Below are 26,523 nucleotides of genomic sequence, written 5' to 3' on the forward strand. Positions count from 1 at the left end.
CTTAATCTCTTTATCCAAAATCTTTTACAGATGTTGACATATACCTATTTGTCTACAGTTCTTTCAGGAAGAACTAGCATTTGAACATTTGGGCTGCTGGAATCCTGGTTCTTTCAGAGAGGAGATTATATGCCATTACATGTTTACCATTTACATAACGCAAAACCAACTCAAATGCAAAACTAACTCAAAGGCATTCTTTACTGAATACTTATTGGACATCTGTTTATCTCATTCTTCACTGATTAGAGGTAATGCAAATACAAGATGTTATCACCAGACAAGCCAAGCAGTGGATTTACAATACCATGATGACAATTGTGCATAGTTTGAATGCACACAGTTTGCACCCTGTTGAAAATGGGACATAACTTACCCTTCTCTTCCAGATGGCTGAACTGTCCCACAGTCTCGGTGGATAGGCATATGCACACATGCAAGTCCTATGGAAGAACTGACACTGTAAATTTATCTGTGGGTTAGTCAGTGCACTGGCACTCTGAATTTTCCATACTGGAATAGTATACATAACAGTTTCCGTAACAATATACAAACTGAGGTATAGGATGGGACTGTAGGTCTGAGATGGCGCTAACCTGTCAGGATGCTGTAGTGTGCAAACATTCATCAGCAACAGGAGGTTTAACAGCATCTCCACAGGTTTGCTAGAATACTTTGGCAGGGAGTACAAGTACACAGAAGCACAAGTTTCCTTTGTCAGTCTCTTCTGCTTGAAGACTTTGCCACTGCAAGAATATATGGCATTTATCGTGGCAACAAACACTGAAAAATTTGGTGCTATTAGGAAGAAGAATTAATTAAATGATCGTGTCTGGCTTAATGTAATGTCAAAACATACACGTGGGGAAAAATTAATAAGGGGCCTATTAATCAACAGAAATGCAGGAGTTTCCCTTTTAACAGAGAAGTCTTTACATTTCTGCCATGGGAAGAAGTAAGTCATTAATGAGTCCAAATTGTGGACTGTGAGCATTCTTTGTGCTGAATATGTTCCTATACATATAACACACATAAATACAGTGAATGGTATTAGATGGACTTCATTTGGTGTAATTTAGAAATCACATTAATTCTGATCCGAATTATAGAATACATAAATTGTTCTTAATTTTAAAATAATTTTTAGGAGCAACTACATGCAACTCATCTTAATGAAACAATGCAGTGATAGGGAATAAAATCCATAAATCGAGAGGGTGCCAGGGCACTTGAGTCCTTCTCAGCACCTTCTCAAGATGATGTATCAATGGTTTTGCAAGCTGTAAATCTTCCAAAAGGCTTAAGATCTGCTACTGCTTTTATTCCCAAACATGTAGCTAGGAAAGGGTCTCTAAGGGTTCAGAGTTAAGGAATTGTTCATAAAACCTGAGTTCTGTATAGAGAGAAGATAAAATGCAGGAACGCAATAAGCTAATAAATATCAAGTAAAACATAATACAGAAAATCACTTTCGCATTTAACTTAGACAGGCTCAGTCAAGAAATGAGTTTTAATTTGTCACCCCAAATATGGGACTAGATGCAATAATGCAAGTCCTTAGATCATGTTAGAGACCAAAGATTTGTTCTGGTTTTTATTTTCTCTTCCTCAGATTTTTTTACCTAGAAGGGAGAGGGAGATGAGGTAAGCACTGGATTTATGCAGGACATAATATGGATAATTTTGTTGAACAAAATAAAAATAAATCAGAGCTACTTTCTGAATATATCCCTTTTTCCATCAGAACAAACTTCAAATTGTTGAGAGTTATTCCACAAGGTTTTCTGTGACATCAGACCTAATCACAACCTATTCTGCTACTTAAAAATACGGGACCCTGGCAACATGGCTTCCTCTCTCCAATCACAGGGCAGGAAAGCAACTGCAGGCTATTGCATCGGAATTTGTCAGAATAAATAATTAAAAGGCTCATCAGCTTCTCACTAATGAACAAGGAAATGTGATTAAGCAACTTTAAAGGAGAGTAGCTGAAAACAATATAGAAATGACAGCAGGATGATTGCTGTGAATGAGCAACTGAAATTTCTGAATAACAGATTTCTTCAGCAAATCATGAGGATGGTAGTTTAATCTTCCATTAAAAGATTCCTGACAATTTGGAAAAGCTCTGAATCAGGAGATTACAGACGTCTCAGAAACTGACAAGGCAGTGACTTCTCTTAATACAGCTACTTTCTGGCAAATGCTCAGAAATAACTTGTGTGTGTGTGTGGTTTTGGTTTTCCTTTTTACTGTTTCAAGACTCTTAACTTCTACCAAACAATGACTAGGACGTCTCTGACTAGGCTATCTTTTATTCTCAAAGACTCTGAAAATACAAATCATCTTTCAGACCAAAATGTTCTAGAGATGCTTGCCAAGTTTACTGTGGCTAACATTTAGAAATTGTACTGATTAGCTTCTGGCATGGTTCCTTGCAAGTGCTTTGCATGCTAGCGTCTCATTAAATATCTTATTCCTCTTTATTTAGCACAAAAAATGTACTTCCACCTTATATCTGTTCTGTTTCTATGCTTTTACTGTCTGTTCTTCTAGCTTATCTAAAGGAGATAACACATAATACAGAAACTCGAAGAAAAGTGAAATAACAGACATCAGTGCAATTCTTCTGTATATCTGGAGAAAGATTTTTTTTTTCCTTTATATACATTCATAAATGACACAGTCTTTTTATGAATAAAGGCACAAAAGTCAACAAGCAAATTAGGAAGGGTGGTTGTATCAGACTGTAGAAGTTTTCAGATACTCAGATATAAAAGTGGCATGCACAAAAGTAAGTGTAAGATTCATAGTTTAAAAAGAAAAAAGTAAAATAAAATGTCAAACATCTTTTTAGTTACAGAAATGCTCATGTGCCTCAAATAGGATGCTCAGCATTACAGAAAATACTCTGTGTCTAAAACCCAGGCAGAAAAATGCTGTTCTACTTCAAGAGGTCTTTGAGGAAATGTTTCTTTATTTTGTTTTTTTTTCTACATGATGTAGGCCCACCATAGCGCAATGCATAATGTACATAATAGAAGCCACTTCAATAGGGATGTCTAGCAAAGACACAACCTCTCCTCAGAGAGCAGAGGTGTCAGGAATTCTCTGCAATTCTCTTTTCCAAACTACTCAGTGTAGAGTGGGAATAAAACAAAAACAAAAACAAAAACAAACAAACAAATAAACAAACAAAAAAAACAAAACAAAAGGCACATATTTCCTTTTTATGCTTTTTCCAGGCCAAGTTCTGTGAAAACTTCTCTGCAAAGTTTCTCTTGAGCAACTAGATTGCGTGGGTATAGTCCATGAAGCATTTACAATGTCCTTTTTCTTCTACAAAAAAAAGTACAGTCTTGGAAGAATAGTTCTTCATTATTCAAGTAAATTCCTTGTAGAATTACATTTTTACTTTTTCATTACATTTAGAATTTTATTATTTTATCTTAGACATAGCAGTTTGCTTTCTGTGCTGTGTTAGGATTGATGTCTCCTTCCCATGATCTCCAGAGTTAGATTTGGAGAAAAACTTGCTTTTCAATTCATTTGTGCCAAAATATCTTAGTTTTATGTATAGACGGGAACTAAAAATCTTGTAATTAATGTGAATTCATTTCATTGTAACTCTAGCTTTCTACAGTAGATTAATTATAGATAAATCCTTGGTGCAACAGTACTTCTGAAACTTCTATATGAGGAAAGAAACATTTGCAAATTGTATAAGCATTTAAAGAAACACGAAACTACCAATTTCATGCTAATTACCTTACAGCAATCCCATTCTGAAAAATCATCCTATTTTTACATTGCCCTAAAAATAATGCATCTGACATGTACATGCACTTTTTTTTTGTAGGTGGAATGGAGAAAATAAAACAGCATACCTTTACATTAGCTCACTATACCTATACTGTGCTTTCTAACTTAAAATATGCCAATGGGGCTCCTGTAGTTCACATTTACAGTGATACAGACTTCAGCAGTCCTGATGTCCAGGGTCCAATCATTAATTTTAACGTGCTCGATGAAAACGGAGAAGTGCTCGGCTTTTCACAGGTATGTTTTTCTCTTGTTTTAACTTGAGTGTTATGATTGTATTTTAAGCATATTCACAATATTGTTCTTTATCCTAAAAGAAATATTTAGTAGTACTAAGAAATAAAAGAAATATTCATAGTACTCCCTTCTGAGGTTTTGGGTTTGTTTCTTCATAGTTCTGCACCATATATACACACCATTTTTACAGCAGAAATAAAATCCAATAAATGGTGCTAGTACAATAAAAAGTACATAATAGCCAAAGGCAATATCTTACAGATTTAATACTCCACAAGTAGGAAGTTTGGAAGTGGGCTGTTTTAACAGGATATATTGACTAGGCAGTTTGATTTCTTGTTGGCTCCCTTCTCTTGAGTACTCAAAATTGGGAATTGAAGACCAAGTCTGGAAAAGCTGATAAAGAGACTACCTTGGAGATTTGACATACAAGTGAAATATCTCAGAATATTGCAGTCACCAATGAAAGAGGACTTCTCTTTTCCCTTCAGTTCTGATAATTACATTCTTGTAATATTCCTGAGGAAGCATGAAATAAAGTTAAATGATCAGTGTAAAGAGTGAGATTCAAGCTCAAAAAATCCTTAAATGCTGTCTTTCCCAGCAGTTTTTTCTAGCCTTTATCCATCAGGTATACCAAGTATCTTTGAGATAAAACTTCATTAAATTTTTCTCCCTTCAGTAGAGAGGTAATGGTGTATGACCATAATTGTGTGTATGGCTGTGCACCATGTAGGCGGTGGGTCATGTAGGATGGAGTAGCTCACTTGCTCATCAGCAGAAGTCAGAAAAACCACAGAGCTCTAGTTTTGCTTAATTCTTCTTTTCTTTTCATTGGCTGATGATTGAATAAACCCACAAGTCAAGTTCAAGTGTATGGCCTTGATTTTTTAAAAACTGTCAGTAACTGAGTAACTGCCAATAACATCTGTCTCGGGAATTACCCCCCTCTGCCAGCAGTAGTGGCAGAGCTGCATTACTCCTGGAGCTGATAATTCTGGACCAGTGGGGAAAGAATGGGAGTGCTGCAAAAGGTGTTTAACACTATTCTGCCAGAGAGGAGAAGAATGGGATAATGAGTGGAACATGGAGACATCTATGAAAATACAAGAAGAGATCCTTATATACACAAGGGAAAACAGAATTGAAGCAGTTACTTGGTAGCCTGTCAGTGTGGAGTTTTACATTTTTTTTAAGGCATTTATCATCCTGATGAACATGGGATGAGCAAACATATACAGTACTCAAGATGCTCTTCTTAACATACAGCTTTGTTCAGAAAATGCTACCAAACAGTGACAAATGTTCACCACATTTCGTTTCAAAGCATTCCATGTTTTAGGAATGAATTAGCCATTTAGGTAATCTTTAATATGTATGGCAATGTTCCGAAAAGACTGGAGATATTAACACAACTGCATTTGTAAAACACTCGTAAAATGCTTTGATGTTGTTTCTATTCTTTGGTTAAAACCAAAGCCTTTATTTTGATTTCTGATTTTCACAATTTCTTAGTAAAAATGGCTCATCCCTGTTTCACTTTTTTAAACTCAACTGTTCCCTTGAAGAAAAAATTCTTTTATAGTCTTATGCCTCTACTGTGCCTGTTTGCTGCAGTGGCTGCTCATAAAAAGCTTCTTTATTGATCTCTATCATCTCAATTGTACTGTTCACCAGGTTCTTGTAATTTCTGGCATACGCAGTGTCTTTTAGATTATTTTGTTTAATTAAAGCAATGTGCAATTTAATGACTTTTAGAGATTAACAAGCAGCAGCATTATTCTTTCCCAAGCTACAGTATGTGTGATGTATATATAATTGTCTTTATTATGGAATGAAATTCTTTCATAGACATCCTATACAAGTTATGAGGAAGAAAAATCTTTGCTACTTCTTCTTTATGATTACAAAGAAAATACATACATCAGAAAGTAAGCTTCATTGAAATAACAATATACAATCCCATCTTTATACCTGTATGCATCTCTAAAATTAGATATGTTTATTCAAATCAAAGTTAAATCCATTACTTTCATTAATATTTTGGAAGTGAAATAGTGTCCTCTAGTTTGGTCGTCTGTGTTCTGCACATTTATGTGGATTTACTGGGTAGTCTACAAATGCAATCTAATGGAGTTAGAAGAACACAGTTTCAGAAGGCTCCCAGAAAACATTTTTGGGAATTTTTAATGAAGGGAAAATTGGATGGTGTTTCTATCTGACATGCCCAATACTAGTGGACACCAATTAATGACTCAGGTTGTTTTTCAGCTAGTATATTAAAAGAGAAATGACAGAATGTCCTATTCCTTTATGGATGATATTCCACCTATAATTAATTACTTATAACCAGGCATCAAACCAGTTCTATTTGTCTTTCTGACAAGCAATTGTTATGTGCCCATTGCCTATTATAAGGCACAGTGTGACTAGACATTAACATTTGGTAGCTTGAAAAGGACAATATGACTAACTGATTCCAGAGAAAATATTATGCTTGCAGCAGTTTATTTGGAACATTTGAGATTGGCAAGAACGACTTCATAAGTAGACACTGTCTTCAGAGGATACCAAGCTTACATTTAAGCCTCAAGATTTACATAATTGGCATGATATTCAAAACTCTGAACTAAGCCCAAGATATTTAGGATGTGAAAGGCGTGTAGTGAAATACATGACATTTAACACCACTGTTGAAAAACGAAACCTGAGAAAAAATTGTGTCTTTCATCTGTGTAGCAATGGGGAGGAAAGCTATTCTTACCTGCTCATATGGTTGAAATCCATTTCTCAGTGTTATCAGGGTTTAATTACCATAGCAAACAAGGTTGTGCCACTAAACACAAACACTCTTGAATCACATACATGGGGTCAATTGCATCAACAGGAAAGAGCCACAATTTTAGGTTCATCTTTGAGTAAAACCACCATTGCAGCTGAAGATCAAAGGAAAGCATTTCATTAAAGTGAGATACACAAAGAACCATAGCATGCTTGCACTCTTAGGGGTGGCAGCAATTTTTACAGCCTCTTGTCCCAGTATATATGATATAGAATGTTTGGATGTAAAGATGTGATAGGGTGGGACTGAAATAATTATGGAAGTTAGTTGAATTGCTATTACTTTTTCCTTTAAATGTTCCTTTGTTATTGATAAAGGGTAACACTGTTTTAGAATATTATACTTGGAATAAACTTGCGTTGCACACTATGTGTATCATTGGTTGAACTGACAGTTTAATTACTAGTTCAGCTATTTTTCTCTAAATGACAATTTAAAACAATTAAAGAAGAGGGACTTGCAGACTCTAAACATCAATAGTCACTCCAAGGCTTTGGTTTTTCTTCAGATTTTTCATTAAACATTTCTTTATTTAGAAATAAAACTACTACAGTTTTGAAATTTCCATAAACCTCTTGTCTTTGAGCACTAAAACTGCATTAAATTTCCTCCTTTGAGCTGCACCAAATAATTCCGATGAAAATTATTTCCGTCAGTAAAGTTGTCTCATAGACTACTGTTGGTAGCAATTTGTTCTTGAAATTACTTAGGAGGACATCTGTATTCTTTTCACAGAAGCTGGCTGTCCTCTGCAGCAGCACGTCTGTCATTTTGGTATGTGTTTATTTGCACTGCAGCACCAAAACGCCCCTTATGAACAGGGGTTAAATTGAATACTTGACAGGCCCAGGACGTAACGATGGCCTTTTTGCCAAACGGCTTGTTCATATATTCTTGTCAAGCTAAGAATAGATAATTCTCCAGCATTATAGTTTTTGCTGCTAATGAAGTGTGGACAGATGAGAGACTGGTGGTTTGGAAAGGTGTGAAGGTGCAGGGCTAGAGATGAAGGACCTCAGCTAACTCAGTGCTACAGGATGGAAGCAGCAGAGCTGACATTCAAGCAGCAAGCTGTCAGTCTTCTGCTTCCCTGTGAGGCTACCAGAAAAAGAGAAGCAACTAGACCTAGATACTAAAGGAGATTTGTGATGTCACAAAAAATGGCATTACATATATGCTTGGTGGTGAGCTAATACTGCAGACTTTTCACACAGAATCATCATTATTAGCTCATTTATTAACAATGAGTGTCTGCAGCCTTTAGCATACATGAATGTCATGTGTTTATACATCCCCATATCCTTCCAACCTCTGGAACACTGACAGCAGTGACTCAGCTTCAGTTTGCGTCTTGGCCATCTTTTTTATCAAAACCTTGCACAGGACTCTACAAGGTTCCAGCCTGGTTTGAATGCCAAAGAGGTGTAAGGAAACAACATTGCTTTGAAACATCAATCATACACACATACAAAAAGTAGATTTCTTATAAATTGGGTCGAAGTGAAAATGTTGTTGAATGTTCTTTTCCATTTGCGGATGTAAAAAAAAAACAACCACCTTTTGTGCTAATATTATTCATAAATTTTTTCTCTTTGATAGGGAACAGAGACCTGTGAAATATTCTTTGTACATTCAGTAGATAATTGCAGAGTAATTTTATAATCCTTTCACATTTTGTTCTGTAAAGTAAGTATGGAAGCTGGAAAAGGGGAAGGGGGTAAGAGGCACAGATGGGCAGATGGAATTTCACCTGAAACATTTGTTGAATTGCATGCACTGGAGAGCTCTTAGCCAGTCACACCTTCCAGTTCAGTGTTTTCTGCCCCAAGTGAAAAATAGCCCTTCCCTTATCAAACTTTTTCTTTTTTCACTCTGGTATTCAGAGATAATATTTTTTTTCTCCTCCTGTACCTAACAGGCTTTAAAAAGTCAGGAAACCATCATAGCTGCCTTTTGAAAAATGGCCATAATTTCACATTTCATCTGTGGATTACCAGCACCCATACATGTTCTGTTTTTTTCATACTGCCTCCTTTACTTGGAGCCTGAGCCTAAGTAGGAGTAACTTGCTGTGATTGGCTCACCTGCAAAAGTGTCTTGGTATATGTATATATGCTTGCATGTCTCCTAAAAATCCTGTCAGGAAGGGAATGAGCATCAGTCCATTAGCAGTCTCAGCCTTCTTGCCTACCACTTCACACTTGTGTGTGATAGACAAGCTGCTAAAACAGGAATCAGCTGCCAAAGATAGAGAGTGTAAACATTTTGGTTTGCCTAAGGAAGACTCTTCTGCAGTGTTGCATATGAATGAGTTTTGCCTCTCTAGACTGAGAACCCTGCTCGCAAAGATTATAATCAGTTTTGTCTAGGAGCCTACATTAGCATGTCCTGGCTCACTCTCATCAATCCAGACAGAGGGAAGGGAGGTCTAGACTTTGAACTTACTTTCTTCACCCATTTCTCAATTAAAAGAAAAAAAATCAACATTTCTCAGCAGATAACTTCTAGTGTGTGTCCCTTCAGCATAAATCCATAATGCAATTTGATGACTGCTCTTATTATGGCGTGTGCCTGCTGTCTCACTCACCTTTCTCTATCTCAACCGCCCTTAAATTAATGGAAGGATCAACTCAATGACACACCGTTGTTTTTTTTTCCATTCATTCCTTTGCTTTCTATCATTCTGAAGTGAAGATCAGTGTATTCCATCAGAATGTGTGGCCCTGAATCACTTACATCCAGCCACTCACTGTGACAACTTCTGTTCCCTGGTAACCTCTTTCTGCCCTCAGTACACGCTAGGAGTATAAGAAGAGGACAAAACCAGAATGAGATTCCTCCAATAAACAAAAGAAATTTTGTTTTGTTTTTAACCCCATTTATCCTTCTGTATCCAAAGCATCCTATGTTAGTGAATTGCCTTGTAAGCAGCTTAGCATCCAAGCTGAATTCATCCCTGTGGTTTGAGAAGATGTGGAGGGGGGAAAATAGATCTTAGGACTGCATGGTCATCTTTACTTGAACTTCCTGCAGCCTCCAGAGGCAATTCAGTTCTGGAATTCAGCTATATTCAGTACTACAAAATATTTCCAAGCAATTAACCTAAATTTCTCACAGTGCGGCTGAAGTCTGTTATTACATGGACTGGGCAAAGAAAGAGACACCAGTTTGGGCAGGAAAAGAGAACCAAAGAGGATTCCAAACATCCAAGGTAGTGGAAGAGTTGAACAAGCAGCCTCAAACAGTGTTGTATGGTAGAGGAGTAACCAGGGAAGAAACAGAGCAGTATGTGCAGGTAGAAGTTATTCCATCTGTTTGTATTTGGACAGGTCTAAAAACAAAAGTAACATGGGACAAAGTGATGTGAGGCAGGTTGGGAAATGCACATAAAAGTAGTTATTCTAGGTAAATAACATGGTGACAGCCAGCTCTGAAAGCACTTTCATACTGAAAGTACACTTTCTCTGCTTCAGTGTCATGATGTTCGCTTAAGACCTTCCTTTTCCTTAGGTACTGTCTTAATGAGTTGTTTCAGCTGGACTTAGATACATAGCCAGGACCTGGCAATGGCCAGGTGAAATGCCTGACTTCTGCTATAGGCTTTCAGTGTCACCTTGAGGGATTCAATGTCTGTCTTCCCCACTTATTCTAACCTCACAGGAGTAGAGAGAAGATATGTTAAATACTGGCAAATCTTCAGATATCAAGTGGCGGATACATTTCTATATACACACAGCTGGTTCAATACATATTCATATCACTGCTAATCATTACATGATAAAAGGGACCATGCAATACTTGCTGTTTGTGTCTTAGATAATACTCTTGGTTTCACTAGTAGATCAGCTCCAGCTCACTGTACGTATGGTGTGTAGGTATGGAATTAGTGCAATGACAAGATGAGAATTAGAAAAGTGGGGGGGGAAAGGAGCTACAGCATTTCACAGGCACAGGAAGTTGCTACCAGGTCAATTAGATCAGACTACTGACCAGAACCTGATGGTAGCTGGCAGTACTTTTTTGGAAATTCATACCATATCTCTACAGGAGAAAGTGGGTAGCTGTTAAGCAATGAGGAGGGATACTTTCTAATTCATTTAATCTATGTGAAATAAATTTTCATAGAAAGTTATTAAGCAAGAGATCTTTGTTGTTCTTCAAATTTAATCCTTTCTTCTTTTTTCCATCAGTTTCTTTTTACTTCCTTGCGAAACAGTTATTCAGTTTTGCAAGTGGCATGTGCAGCTTTTTTTCATCTGGGCCACAGAAAATGGAAATACAGCATTTGTTAATTCCAGCTAAGAGTGCCTTTGCAGTGGTGGCCATATGACTCTGAGCTAGTTACACTAATGCTTTTAGAAGCATAACCACTCATTATATTAATTTTGATGACTCAGGGAAAGAAAAGTGTTCTCTAACTTGCTTAATGGGATTTTTGGCTGTCTTCCCAATAGCTACCTAAAAATTGCTGAGGTGATTACTCGCTATTGATTTTAGCTATGGATTTAGCCATTGATTTCAGGAAGCCAGGGATGGCAGATGGACCTGCACAATAGAATGCAAATAGGATTATAAAGATAAAAATATTGTTATGAAAATTCCTGTTGAACATCCACTGATTTCCTTGCTTCCAATTAGTTTTCAATTGTACTATGAATGTCTTGAAGCAGGGAGATAGCAGCAATGCAGCAAACAACATTGTCTTGTCAATAAATGGCACCTTATTGCTTCAAACTGGAAACATATCATTACAATCTGGATCTTTGCTTTGGTTACGTGGGACTGGTACTCAAACACAAAAAGAAGCTCACAATACAGGAGGCAATTTCATTGATCTAGGTTGGGAATCAGTGGCTGAACATAAGGAAGTGCTATACTTCAGAGACTTAATGTATAAATGTTGTTGGTAGTAGTTAATTGGTAATGAAGCTCTCTTCTTGCTGAGGTAGTAGTGACAGAGTATAAGCTGACTTGCTTTTTGTAATATCTCCTTGCTGGAGACAAAGACACATGTGAGTTAGTATGCTCGAAATTGCCTGCTATTAAACTGCTCATCAGAGCTGATGAAAGTTAGAAAGCTTCATGAAAGCCTAGACTGAAGGTGTTGCCTAACACTGCTTCTCTGGAGTGTCCTTGCATGTTGCTAAGGAAACGAAAGGAGATAAAAGAAAGATGCTCATAGTTGTTTGGATGAAAGAATCTCAGATGAATGAGGGAGGCTAAATATTTTCTGTTTAGTAGCAGGGCCAAACTGTGGCTCTAATCTATAGACCTCATCACATGGGAGAAATATAAAAAGAAACCACATGGCAGTAGCAAAAGGACTGCACTTTTGGCAGTTTCCACTGGATTCCCTTTTTCTTCATCTCGGTAAAAGCAGATCAGCAGCCTTTGAATGCGTGCAGTGTCTGGTTTCAGTCCACCATCTGAATCCTTTGAAAACAAAGAGAGCCTGGCCCCACCTTCTCTATTACCTTGCTTGCATCTTCCTGCCCTTGCCCTCTCTTCCAATACTGTATAGGACCCTGTATGGCCATAATTAAAGTAATATTCTAACATGGTCCATCATGGGATTTTAACCTTACAATCCCATTTTCAGGGGATAAATACAGACAGAACAGAATTTAAGCGATTTAAAGGGAGGAAAAGGTGGAAAAGATTTTGACTGGGACACAAATCTATGTCACTAGACTCTTAGTATCATGCACTGCACATTTTAATTCCTAGACATTCTTTCTACTTATGTTAGTCTGCTACATTCCCTTTTATCTCTCTTGATATGAGTTATAGCTAAGTCTTCTTCTGTTTGGTTTTCCTCTGGCTTCCACATCTCTGACTAGCAGTAGTTCGACCCAAAGCCTTTAGCCTACAAAATAGCTGGGAATGCTCAATGGGATGTAGAGATATGAACCTTTTCCTATGACTCACAGGGGGATGCTCTGCTGAAGTCAGAGGTAGGAAACCACAGAGGGCTCAAGTTCCTTTTGTTTTCTTTTCTTCCTGGAATCCATCCTTTTCGTGGTGTCACTATAGCAAACCAGATTTTCATTGTCAATTAATACAGTTTGAACTGAAAAAAAAAAAAAAGTAATTGATTGGAGAGACCTATGGCCATTGAGACAAAGAATCAAAGAAACAAAATCAAGGTGTTTAGCCTACTCATCAGCTTGTTCAGTTTCAAACAGCTGGATTTTGGAGTCATGAAGTTTACATGTTTCAAATAGTCCATGCCTTAATTCACTGCATGTACTGCTGGAAAAAATAAACAGATGAAATGTGAGATCATCCAGTAAAAAGTCTGTATTTCATTTCTTCCCTTTCATTCTTTGGGGATGAGCCACCTCATCCCCAAATCTTCTAGCTTCTGGTTGTCAGAAATATAAAGTTATTGTCACTCCTTTAAGCATGGAGGATCTGCAGTTTGCTATGTATATCGCATCTTCCAAGTGAGAATTCCTGCAGAGTGGCAACTCACACATTCTGAATTATGCTGAAATTTCCAGGCTGCTTCTCTCCCCTGCAGTCTTACGTGGTATTTGATTGTGTTTAAAACTAGCAGAGAAAATTATCACATCAACTGCAAGGTTCCCGATAAGCTAGCATTTACACTATCAGGACACTGAATTTGAAAATTTCAGTAAATTTCAATATCTCTGTCTAATACTTAACTGCCTTCTACCAAGGAGATTTTGTTCAGAGTGAGTGATGAATAGATGTAGACCGAAGAGAGATTTACATCCACTCTTCAGTTAGTTTAAACCTATCTCAACAACTAGAGACTCAAAACTGAGAGGATCAGATTCATCAATACTGAGGGAACCTGCCCAGGTGGAAATTATTTCCCTGAGATGGGAAAAAATGCCTTTGTTGCAGGAAACAATGCAGTTAAAACAGTTTAATGATACTGTAACTCAACTAAAATGCTCCCCCCCCAACGATTTGGAAACAAGTGCTGATTTTTTTTTCTGACCTACTTCTTATTAAATTGTATTAAACAAGATTAAGTATGCATTTGCATCAGCAACAGTGTTTCACAGTCAAATGCTGGATGACAGAAAGAGCTAGCTTACTTTCTTTCCAATTCCATGCCATGAATCAGTGAATTAATTTACCAGTGGATGTGGAGAACAGCGTCATGAAGCCTGTTTTATAACCAGCCATCAGTGATGTGCAGTGAAATTCTTGTAATGAGCAAATCCATCAGACATACAAACTGCTCTGATATTTGGACACTGTTGAAAGTAGAATGAGAAATCCCAATCCCGATTCCTGAAGGACAGTACCTGCCAGTATTGACTTATATGTTTGGTTTTTTTCAGGACACTTTGTGATGTATTACAAAAAGTTTCTTTATTCATGTGAATAATTCTTGTGCTACTCAGTAAAATAACTTACACAAATAAGAAGTACTTGCTTGAATAAGAACTACAGAATTGTATCCTATGGGAATAACTTCAGCAAGGGTTTCTGAAGAAATCATCACTCTTAGTGGAAGTCTTAGACTTAGTTGATTAGGAATAATGCAAAATTATGTGCTGTTTGTAAATAGTTACTTTCACTTAGTATATATATTCCTACAGCAAGTATCATTCTCAAATTTATTTCAATGAAACCTGAAACCAGAGAAAACCTTACACCTTTCAGCTGACTGTCCCAGAGGCCCTGAAGTAAATGGGTAGCAGAAGTCAGCCATTTAGCAAAAGCAGAAAAGTCACCGGTGCAGCTGTTTGACAGGGAATGAGAAAGCAGAACACACCAGAAGCTCATTTATTTTCAGAGCTTTCCAGCTGCTGGGTGTCAACTAGAATACCAGATATTCAAGAGGGGACTACTGTAGGGTAATGCATTAAAACAAGGAGGGCGGAAAGCTCTCCACTTCAATATTTTTTATATGAAAAAAAAATTGTATTTGTCAGGTAAGGAACTATGAAAGAAACCCCAAATGTTAACATTTGATCAATCTGACAATACTAAAAGAAAGCTCACTGAGAAAAAAGCAACTGTTTTAAAAAATTGGTTTGGGTGAGCTTTATTAACGTATCTTTATTAGAATTGAAGACCGTGGCTTGGAAGTGTGAAAAGCACCTTTTGCTTGCCAAAAGTCAAGATTATGTGACATCAGAAGTGTTGGGGTGTGAGGCACCCTACAGGACCAGGCCCACAGTAAAGAGCTTCAGAAAAAGTAATGAGTGTCAAGAGGCTCCGAGAGGCAGAAGGGACTTACATAGTGATGTCTTAATTATCATGTCCTCATTGACTGAAATCAGTAAAAATACTGCAAGATTTCTGCATGTGTTTTGCAATTTAATTGTTGCCTTTAAGCTCTGAAAGACTAAGGCCCAACAGTTCCAAATATCATACCCAGGGAATCACCAAAACTGACGATACGAGTACATTAAGCTGTGTACTTACCACTAGTACCATTCATGCTTCTGTGCCTTCACTAATGAATGTATTACTGGTTCCCAAAAGTCAGCTACCACTGTTACAGACAGAGCTGCAAGCAACATTCTGTATTTCATAACTCTGAACTCAATATCCATTATTGCTCCTTATGGCAATTTTAAAGATGTGCTTTATTTAAGTAAGCTTTTCTTCATTGGAATAACTGTAACAGATGTTTTATGTTCTATTTGTTTTGCTATGTGGTAGCACTGCAGAGAGAGATTAAATTAACTGCCCAAATAGCATATTTCTAGGGTGAAGCTAAAGAAGAAGAAATCAAAACGTATGTCCAAGGGAAAGCCAAGCATGCATGCAAGGGACAGACATTTTGCAGTGCCACCTTTACTGATTCTTTATGTAGTGTCATTGTTTCCAGTATGTACATCACATTCCCAAGACCTGCATACATTATCACATTGGTGATAATGATGTTCAGTTAATATTAAAGCTATGCATAACTTATCTTTGTTCTCTTGTGTCTCGGTTTGAGACAATTGGAGGGACAGAGGTCTTGGACAGAAGCCTCCTCCCTTGGATTCAATGCCCTGGGTTTCTCCAATACAGAGCCACCAAATATGCCTGGATGTAAGTGAAAAAATTACTCTTTACCAAGAAGAAACGTTAATAACAATAGTGATAAAACTGGGTTAAACCAACCAATGAGGAGAAACTTCCCAAGCCCCACCCAGCAGATCAAATCAAGGTGGTGGCCAGCCTCCCCTACCTGGAAAACACACACGTGGCAAAGGGACAGAGACAAGAATGTCGCCTTTCCATATGGTTTTCCTCCCCTGCGCCCAGAAAATCTGGCAGGAACAGCTGAAGAGTCACTGCTGGATTGAGGCTGCAGTGCTGGTACAGGCAGTTTGAGCAGGGCTGAAGATGCTCCCAGATGGCTGGAAGGACCCGCAAGACACCTGCTGGGTTCAGCGACAAGACCTGGCTGCTGCAACCTCGATATCTGTTGGGTGAAGTGGTGGTTGTAGTCCCGTCGACATTGTAGTCGTAGTTCGGATCCATCACGGTGGTGGTAGAAGCCCAGGGTTGTAAGGAAAAAGTCCTGTGTGGAAGGGAAGACACCCCAGTGTTGAGTAAAGTTCGAGTGTGGTCTTTTATTTGGCTTAGGCTAACTGGGAATGTACCCAGTACCTCCTCTGGAGCAGGGATTTCTACACTAGATGATGTAATACTGCATCACAGGATCAAAGGAGTCTTTGACACCTTCTGAGATATTACAGCTGCCTGTTATGGATCCATTAAGGTCCATCAGCAGAGATGAATGTCTTCAGGCCATGTGTGAATTGTCCTGATGCTTCCTCACAGGGGAGTTATTACAGCTGAGTCATTTGTGTAAGGGCAAAGAAACAACACCCAGCTTGTAGCCTGAGGTGTGCACACCCTCAACACTTGGGTCACTACTTTGCACATCATCAGCTTGCACCTGGATTGTCTCAGTCATCAGTATTCCAGTCTTTCACACTTGTGGATACATTCTTCTCCTAGGGTAATAGTACCACCTTATCTCAAGTTCCCATCACAGTCCAAATTAGTAGACATATTTAGGGATAAGATAAAAAGTGGATACCTGAATTTTTGCGTAACCGAGGACATCCTGAATCACAATTCCCATATTCCTTTAATGATCATATGTTTCAATGTATCAATAAACATTGTCTACTGTACAGATTAATGTATACAGCAATTAAAGTATTACTGTAGAAGGGTATTAGGTTGCTTGGCTAGAATGAAATTACCGTTCACTAAGGAATAGTAATTATTTATTTGCCAAAATTAAAAAAAAATTAAAAAGAAAATCTCATTTGCAATTTCTTGAAGTTGTGTCATGGAAACTTCATTACACTACCTACACTTCGATAAGCAAGGCTGCCCAAGCAATGTTTCTTCAAAGAAGTATTAATAATAAAAAGATTGTATATTTTAAAGATTTTTGTATACTAAGTAAATAAACCCAAACACTGTACAATTTCAGTAGTGAAGTGTCTGTCATGACTTTTTCCTTGCTTGTCATCATTAACAGAATGATAGATCCGCCCATGAGTCACTAGCACCATGACAAAACATGTTATGGCAGGATGACAACTTTTCTTATCTAAAGGAAAAAAGACATCAAGAAAATGTCACTGTTCCCAGATTGAAGTCTTATGACAAAACAAAGCTAGGGACACCACAACAGTCTTTCTCAACAGATGCCTTTTACTGTAACTTCAGTTTGAGAAGCATGCTTTGAACACAGGATATTCTCCAAGGCATTAATTATGAATAGAGATCTTGGGACTGATTCTTTTTTCTGCTTTCCAAGTCTGCATACATGGAGTTATTTTGATTGTATCTCTGTTGGAGAACCAAACCATTTTGAACTGAACTAATGGTGCTGAACATACATAAGTTTGAACTTGAGAACTTGTGCACTACAGCAATGTAGGATTTCTACTGTATATACAGCACATTTTTGTAGAGGGAACCTTGTGCTCCACACATGAAAAAGAAACCAAAAAAACCCAAGAGCTAAATACTATTTAGGTTGAATTATTTCAGCACAGAGTAAATTCTAGCAGACGTCTTGGTTTTTCGAGCTGCCAAGATAGTGAATTTAAAAGTGCTTGGTGTCTTAGACAGTTAAACTTGGAGATGTCAGAAGATAGACTGACATCAAAATATTGATGATGTTGAGACAGAAGATAGACTAAATTATACCAGAAAGTATTTGCTATATATATTGGGCCACTATCCTGTACAGAGGGAATTTATGTAAAAAATAATAAAAGCCAATAGGGATTAAACCGGCCAGAAAAGCTAAGTTGAATATTTACCTAAGTTGATTTGATACCTCAGACAGATAAAGCATGAGCTCAAAGTTAGGGAAGTGGTTAGTATGAGGTGGTTGACACTTCCATTCCTGCATTTCTAGGCTGAGCTGTCACTCTGCATGCAACTGAGCCCAAGCTTTCTGCGAGGAGGATTCTGTCACTGATAGAGTGGGGTCCCCTCAGTCTGCAGCATGGTTATTCTTGGAGGTCTCAGCATTCCATTTTGTAGAAAAGGAGCAAAAAGCACAGAGGGTGCAACTTGTGCAAGACTGTTCTGGAAGTCTGTGGTAGAGGTAGGACGTGTCAGATTTCATGCATTTGACTGTCCTTTCTGTCAGTCCTGACCAGGAATGTTCATCATTTTTTGTCTAAGAAATAACTGGTGGCAGCTCAGCTGACCTTACCAACTGCTGTTGTTGCATTTTGAAATCAATATAAAGCATTTGCAGTTCCCTGCAGTGAGCTTCCATGGTTTCTTAGCTGTGCTAAGAGGATCCCTGTGGTGTGCTTCCCTTGTTTCTTAGCTGTGCTATGAAACCCTGATAATTCGTATCCTCTGCAGTGCCGTCTTCCCGTATATGCATCTCCTTCTGAGGCACGCGTGGACATGTGCTTCTGTTCTCTTTGCACATCGTTTTCATTCCTTCCCATTCATGCCAGTTTGTCATCAAGTACTGTATTTCTGCTTATTCATTATTTAGTGGACGATAGAGAAATGGTGTAACACCCAACAGCACAGCACAAGGGGAAAATGCACCAGGGACTTGGTAGACTTGGTGGTTGTATGTGCAAGACTCAAGGAGGCATTCTAGTTCACTGTCTTTTATGTCAGATGTTATTGCCTACTGACAGGCCAATCCTTCCAGCACTTGTGTTCCAAAATCCCATAGATACTGTCAGTTTATGTAATGAGGATTGCAGTTTCAGATCACCAGAGAATAGAGTTTTCTTTAGCTAACTGAAAAGGTGCCCCAGGCCTCTCTTCAGTCTCCGCAGAAGCAGTTGTAGGTGGTGATTCTGTCAAGACACCAAGTGACACTTTGCTGAAGGTCTGTAATTAACACTACTGATGTGAATAAACCTGTTCACAGGTTTAAAATTAAGCAAATGTATTGGCATTTACAGGATCGTGACCTGAACCTATATGCCCTGTTTGTGTGTGTTTTGTATGTAGTAGTCTCGCAATGCCAAGGTAAGCATTTCTGCTTCTACGACTGTTTTCTTCTAGCTGAAATAACAGAGCTGAAAACTCCTAAATCTGTATGGGAATGGTAAAAGCTACAGTAAGTTGTTAATAATTTAGAGACATCATTTACCTTCATTGATTTCTACCTTTAAAACATTGTATCTTGTTGACCACAATTTTGAAATGTTTATTTTTCATTCTGCTCCTATATCTACTGCTGAATTGGGAAGGTGGACAAGATGGCCAGTCTCCACAACATACATGTCCGCACGGGTTGCTTCTGTAACACAGGAGCCTGCCAGATGCATTTGGATATAAGCAATGAGGACATCCGAAGGAACCTGCAGGTTAGTTTCTCAGTGTGATTACTTGATAGATATATTGTCCGTGGAGAATACTCAGTGACCCAGAAGACATCTTCTGGCTATCATTTCTGAATTTCCTGAAGGTGGGAGGTTTGAAGTGGAGCAGAAAATCTGCCTCTGTGTAAAAAAAAGGTATTTAAAAGATAAAATAAATGCATCCTGTTCCATGGTTTTAAGTCTCTGTGACTTTTAGGAATGAAGGTAAATTTGAGTTGCTTTCTCTGACTTTTTGACTCACCTGCCATGTTAAAGAACTAAATTAACTGAAATTCAATTCATTGAAATTAGACGTTGAAACAAAATCATTTGATGGACCCAAAGAAGTATCTGTTGCTTATTTCATTGGAAAATAGGAAATTGTACTTGTTCTGATTTGGGATACCATGAAATCCAGACTTCTTGCGGAACAGAAATTCCTAGACAATTCATCTCATGTTGTTCCTTAGGTATCCTTAATTGTACTTCATAATGTTCAAGCATTGTAGGCCTATTGCTGTTGGGTGTTACAGTTTAAAATACGTATGCAAATTGGACAAGAAACAATAAATGGGAACATACAGCAAATCTCAGAGAATGAAGCAAATTTAGATGACATCTACTTAGATTACTGGTGTAATTGTTAGAACATGAATGTAAAGACTGTTTTCAATATTACTAATATTTTCCATAAATACTCATTAAAAGATCTATAGCAGGATGTATTACAGTGAAGTGGGGGAGGCTTCCTGTCTGCATATTTGTCAGAGTTTGAAATTACACTAAATTAATTCAGAGCAATCAAAAATTTTATTAATGATGTTATTAAAAAGGTAAAAAAAATAAATCTAATGGCTATACTGATATTATAGCTCCCTCATAATTTCCCAGAGACATTTAGATAACTTTTGCAAATACATTTACATGCAGGACTGATAAGATAAGTTCTTTAAAGGCAGGGAGGTCTTTAATGCATTCCTTGACAAAATGATGCTTTGATTTACCATGGAAGCTCTCTCCTCTGAGAAAGGAAAAAAGGGTCTACCCTTCTGCTGAAGTGAAAAATGCCAAATTATCAGCTGCCATGCTCTTAGATGTCCTAATACAAGGAGTATTTTGCTAAGGAGTGACCTCTTTTAGGTCTGTATCATTTAAATGGGGATAGGCCAAAGTTTCATAGAGAGACACTTAAACTGCAAAAAGTTGTATGATGAGGTTATACAGTCATACAGTCATTATTTTGGGACATTCCATTCCCATCAGTTCTTTGAGAAGTATCAGGATGAGTTATTTACAACATTACTGTGTAGTGGAGGGCATCTTTTTATCACATTATTTGCACATATACTTCGGTTTCATCTTTTCCCAGCGTGCTGACTGAATTCTTCCTTCCCTGATGAAGATTTACGTGTATAAAATGCTTGTGATGGGGGACTTTCTGTCCTCAAGGGTCCCTGGAAAAGCATGGTTAATTTTCTTAGCGTGTTACATAGGAACTTACACATCTGTTCTAGAACAGGCAGCACTTAACAAGTATTGAGGCCATGTTGCTGAGAACACAGCTGTGTTGGGCAGGACACATCTCAAGGATGAAGGACCACCACCTCCCCAAGATCTTGCTCTATGGTGAACTTGCCACTTGCTGCCACAAGAGAGGAGATACAAGGAGTCCCTGAAGCAACATCTCAGCTTTGGCCACATTGATCTTCATCGCTGGTCTACCCTGGCCTCCAGTCGGGAGGTCTGGAGACACAATCCATAACGCTGCTGCTTCTTTTGAGAACACAGACAGGATCACCCTTGAGGAGAAAAGACAACACAGAAAGAATCATATCCTGCCGATACCATCCAAGGAGTCTTTCTGCTGTGCCTTTTGCAACCGATCTTGTCTATCTCGCATTGGCCTCTTTAGCCACCAGCGCGCTTGTAGCAAATGTGGGTAGAACCCTTCCCAAATCTTCATTCGTGAAGCCCAGCCATGATGAACATATGAACTTGTTTACTTATTTACACAGCAGGAACCTCTCCCCTTAGTCAATCAAGCAATATTTGGCAGAACTGTTACAGAAGAGTATATTAACAGATGCAACCTAATTTCACAAATATTGCTTCTGCTCTGTTGTCAAGGATAAAAACTACATCACACTGCACTAAAATATTTACTACTGTATTGCATGCTTTGACATAGATGTAGATTTTTTGATTTCTTTTTGCATAAATGGGACCTGTGTTCATTGTACTGTGACATTTTTTACTTAAAAAAAACCCCTCACATAAATAAACTATTTATGCATCCATTTTTAATGTAACTGAAATGTGTAAATAAATTAAATTCTGAGGAAAAAAAACAACTGCTGCTGCACTTAGAGGAATAGGATGCTGAGTTAGGACTAAATCTTATTTTCATTGGTGAGCTAATATTAGATGGATGAACAAAGGGGAACTCTGGCTTACTTCCCTGGTAGTGAGTGGGAGAACTCACTGACTGACTTATGGTATGAGAAACTTCTGCTCTTAAGGGAGAGTTTTCCATAGAGTGTCGTATGAAAGACATATCAAATAGAAGTGACAATATAGGGATTTTTCAACAAAAGTTTTGCAAGTGGAAATTTGTGTTCTTCAAAGGAGGAAGTGCTAGAGAAAAGGCTAGTTCCCTCCATCCTGAAAGCAATGTGTTGACTGGATCAGCAAGAGAGATTTGCTGCATATTCCAATGACAAGGAATATCACTTTGGATGTTTGAGCTCTAGATTCAAGTCTCTGCTTTGGTAATATCCCAGACTAGTTGTCTGTCATTTGGACTATTTAACACAAGCCATAAATAAGCCACTAGTGGTATAAAATGGAACTGTTCTGACAGTGAATATCAAGAAAACTGACCCATAAAAATCAGCTGTCTCATGGTTTGTGCACTTATCTGAATATAATAACCCAGTTTAAACTGCAGTGAACTATGCAGGTGAGACTGGAATATCCCTGGAGACTGCTGTAGCTAGTAGGCAATCATGGGACATACAACCTTTTTGTGATAATTGATATGTTTGTGAGAAACATCTCTTTCCTTAGAGTAGAATAGGACAAGCAGCTCAAAATTATCTTCTCTCAATTTGAGTAAATCATAAGATAGTTGGGATTTTTTTTTCTCCATTTTCTCTCTGTATTCATGAGTTAGCCTTGTATTTTTTACAACAGTTTTTCAGGTGAGAATTAAAAGACTCATTAATAGCTAGGTGAAATTAGAGGGAAATAAAGCAAAGTGTCATCACAGTTCTCTGTTTTTTCTTCCTGTTTCAAACCAGGCTGGCCATGTCTGTGGAGATGATATAGACCTAGTTGATGGACGTCCCACTGGTTCTGTGAGAATATCCTTTGGCTACATGTCTTCTTTTGAAGATGCACAGACCTTTTTGAATTTTATCATAGCCACCAGACTTTCCAAATTGGACACTGAGACTCCTTTCAAGTCTGTTACGAAGCTGACAATAGAGTCTGTTCCAGATGACCTCCCTTGCTTTAACAATGCAGACAAATTGTCTCCAATACTACAAATCTCAGATGGAGAACTCAGGAGTAATCTGTCTGCGACAAAGACAACTGTCAACTGGCAGCCACTGGAGACTGAGGCTGAAAGCATAAGGGCAGCTGTTTCTGAGACTGCAGTGCCAACATGTAGGAAAGGTGGCAAGCCCATCACTGTTGCCAGCATTTACCTCTACCCAATCAAATCCTGCTCTGCATTTGAGGTATGTGGTTTGAATCATTCTGAAGTATTTATTCAGCTCAACCTAGTGTTTTTCCTTACCCCTCTTGGCCATGTGCATGAGATATTCGGAAGCAGTGTGTGGTTACCCATGTCTCCTTTTTTCCAACTTCTAGGATCAAGTCCTGCGTGTTAGGCTATTTTGAAGGATTTTCAAGTAGGCTGAAGTTACAGAGTGCAAATACATCTTCTGCTTTCTCCTCCCCCACGAGAGCCAAATCTGCACATAATATACTGTCTTGAAGAAAATAGTTGGATTTGCAAAACTTGACTAAAATATAATCAAGTAATTAGTATGCTTTTACAGAATGACATGTGATGGACTTGTAGGCATTGATGGGTAGGCAGCAATTGAGAAATAACTTGATTAACACGTTATAATTGAGAGGCTGCTGATTTACATTACAAAGAAATGTTATCATTAAAAATACATTTGCATACAGAAATATGACATTTAAGTGTTGCTGCACTATTTGAAAGTTCACTCTTTGAAGATTTTAATTGCTTTTTTACAAAGTTAATAATATCATCACCTTAGCAGTGACTTTTTTTTTTTACATAGTGCACGATGAAATAGGTGTATGGCCCACACATGACCTGAAATGTGACTCTGCTTAGTACCATGCTGGAAAATGATTTAATGAATGTCAATAATGATATAACTTTTCTTACGGAAACTTACTGGTGTAGGCCACTGTCTCATATCTGAGCGAGAATTGGGATCAAATCCAGAGACAAATCCTCTGCCTTTCAAATAGGGCTTCTCAGCTGATTTGATCATGTTTGGGTTGATTTTTTTCTTCTTAATGCAAAAAGAGGTTGGGCAATTAAACACTGTTAAATGATCAACAAAACATCTGTATTCTTAAATTTGATTTGGCTTATGATGTCTTTAATTCAGAGACACAATCCTGAGCATTAAATGAGACCTGAACAAGCAATTTCCACCCCTTATTAACCTCCCACTAGATCAAACTGTTTAGAAAATCAAATTAATTGCCCATTTCATGTGAAAATTTTTTAACCTTTGTTTAAGTGTGGCAGATTTTATAGCTGTGTTACAGAAGCCCACTACAGAAGCTGCTGAAATAAGTTGTAACACTATTCAGGCCCCTTTGGGGTTAAATTCTATTTTTAACGTGCAGGCTGGTGTTGTGAGATACATACCACAACATTCAGTGCTAAGAAGGCTTTGAAGTGATTTTGCCCAGGAGCAGGTAAGACATACCTCAGCATGAAAGAAAGCTTATGTTTCCCCACATGCTGAGCCAGGTTTCTTCTCTTCAAGCTCTATGAGGGGAAATGACTCTGAGTGATAAATTCTCACAAACCTGGTACTACCCCGTGACAGACAGAACTGCAATTTTATATGGAGGGGGAAAATCCCCATGCCTCTTGCACACTTCTTGTGCTAGGCATGTGTTAATGGGCCTAGAATGAAAACAGGGTTCATCTTACCTCAGTTTATGCCTCTAAAGTTGCACATTGTTCTGTAAGCAGTGAGAGATGCAGATCTGCTAATTCATTTTATCATAAAATAGGCATCTGCAGTAGGAAACATAAATTGTTCCTGGATATTTCTATCTCTTTTCATTGACTACAAGAGGAACCCAAGGCAACTTGGATTGTGGAGCTAACACTAGCTGATCTGAATAATTTAAAAATAGATATTAAAACTGCAACTACATTATGAGGCTTAATTTTCATGCCCTAGAGTAATTTTTTAAGTCCATTTTTTTTTCTGACAAAGCATCAAACACATTAGAACCAATTAAGCTAAGCACTGTCAGAGCTTGTATTGCCAAAGAGTAATAGACAAATATATATATATACCCATGCCATTGCTAACTGCAGAATGTACCAACCTCCACTATATATATATATATATATATATATATATATATATATATATATATATATATATATACACACACTATATATATGTCTATATACATCATTACTGCAACTTCAGCCTAAACCACCTTGAAACAGGAAAAACAACCCATGCTACATGCACTGGAGTTTGAAACAAAATGTGCTAGAGAAACCTCAACACAATTAAAGGGAATGAAGTCCTGAAAATCATTTTGCCTTCTAAAATAATGATTATACCAGAATCTCTAGGCTTTATCTTGAAAGGACTGAATTGTATACAAAACTATTCCTTTGCCATTCGCTTAGTCATCTTTGTCATACAGACTTCACACTTATTATCTCCTTACTTCAATAAACTCATAAACTTCTGAAGTATTAATCACGTAACTTGTTGTTACCTAGTCTTTGGTTGCAATCAAAGAATTGAAATTCAGTTTCATGTTTTAAATCTAAAATAACTCTAGATTCTTTGTAGTTGTTGGAAATTGAGAACAATATTTTCAATTTGATCTCCATTTTTTTCAGTTATGGGGTAACTCTAAGATAGATGATGTGAAAAGATGAAAATAGTTTAAATACTGGGCTGTAATAAATTCATTCATCTTGTGATACTTCAATACTTGAGATCAGAAGCTCATAGATCTGTAGGTTCAAGTGCAGGCCTCCAACTGGTATTGGGGGTCAGAGCATTAGCACATGCAGTAAATAGGCTTTATTGTATCTTCATGATCACTTGCATTTTCCTAAAATAATATGTGCAGTGGAAAATTCCACCTAGCCATGTGGGCAGGACCCAGCCCATCTGCCAGTGAAATCTGCCCACTGACTTGCTGGTTGCAGGACAGATGATTAGTGACAGGAGGACAAACTTGAGGAGGATGTGAGTACAAACTCCCAGCTGTTTGATCTCCTCTTAGAGTCACATAATCTCCTCCTCTGCTAAACTCTGATTTCTCTGTTCTATTCTAAGTGATTTAGTATGAGAGGTGCTTGACCTCCAGAGAAAATGAGAGTGCAGAGTGCTTTGGCAGCTGGAAGGATGAAGCTTGGCATGAAGATCATCAGCTCACTGCAGGTCAGATAATTCCTGCAGCATTTTATAGAGTGTTCCTGGCCATGGGACAGTCTCTATTCAGTGTTGTTCCATGGGTTTTGTACACATGATGCAGGAAGCAGAGGGCAGAATA

General features: G+C 37.9%; 1 protein-coding gene across 2 annotated transcripts in view; it reads left to right on the forward strand.

Annotated features, from left to right (window-relative positions):
- The window catches only part of MOCOS (molybdenum cofactor sulfurase), a 217,450-nt gene that overhangs the window by 159,021 nt on the left and 31,906 nt on the right, over positions 1-26,523 (forward strand). For both annotated transcript variants that reach the window (XM_064659925.1, XM_064659930.1), the window contains 3 exons: positions 3,860-4,059; positions 19,591-19,707; positions 23,001-23,444. In XM_064659925.1, the coding sequence (XP_064515995.1) occupies positions 3,860-4,059; positions 19,591-19,707; positions 23,001-23,444 (761 nt within the window). The remainder of the gene's footprint in view (positions 1-3,859; positions 4,060-19,590; positions 19,708-23,000; positions 23,445-26,523) is intronic.

This window comes from Pseudopipra pipra, chromosome 1, assembly GCF_036250125.1.
Source record: "Pseudopipra pipra isolate bDixPip1 chromosome 1, bDixPip1.hap1, whole genome shotgun sequence".
In the NCBI taxonomy this organism is placed as follows: Eukaryota; Metazoa; Chordata; class Aves; order Passeriformes; family Pipridae; genus Pseudopipra; species Pseudopipra pipra.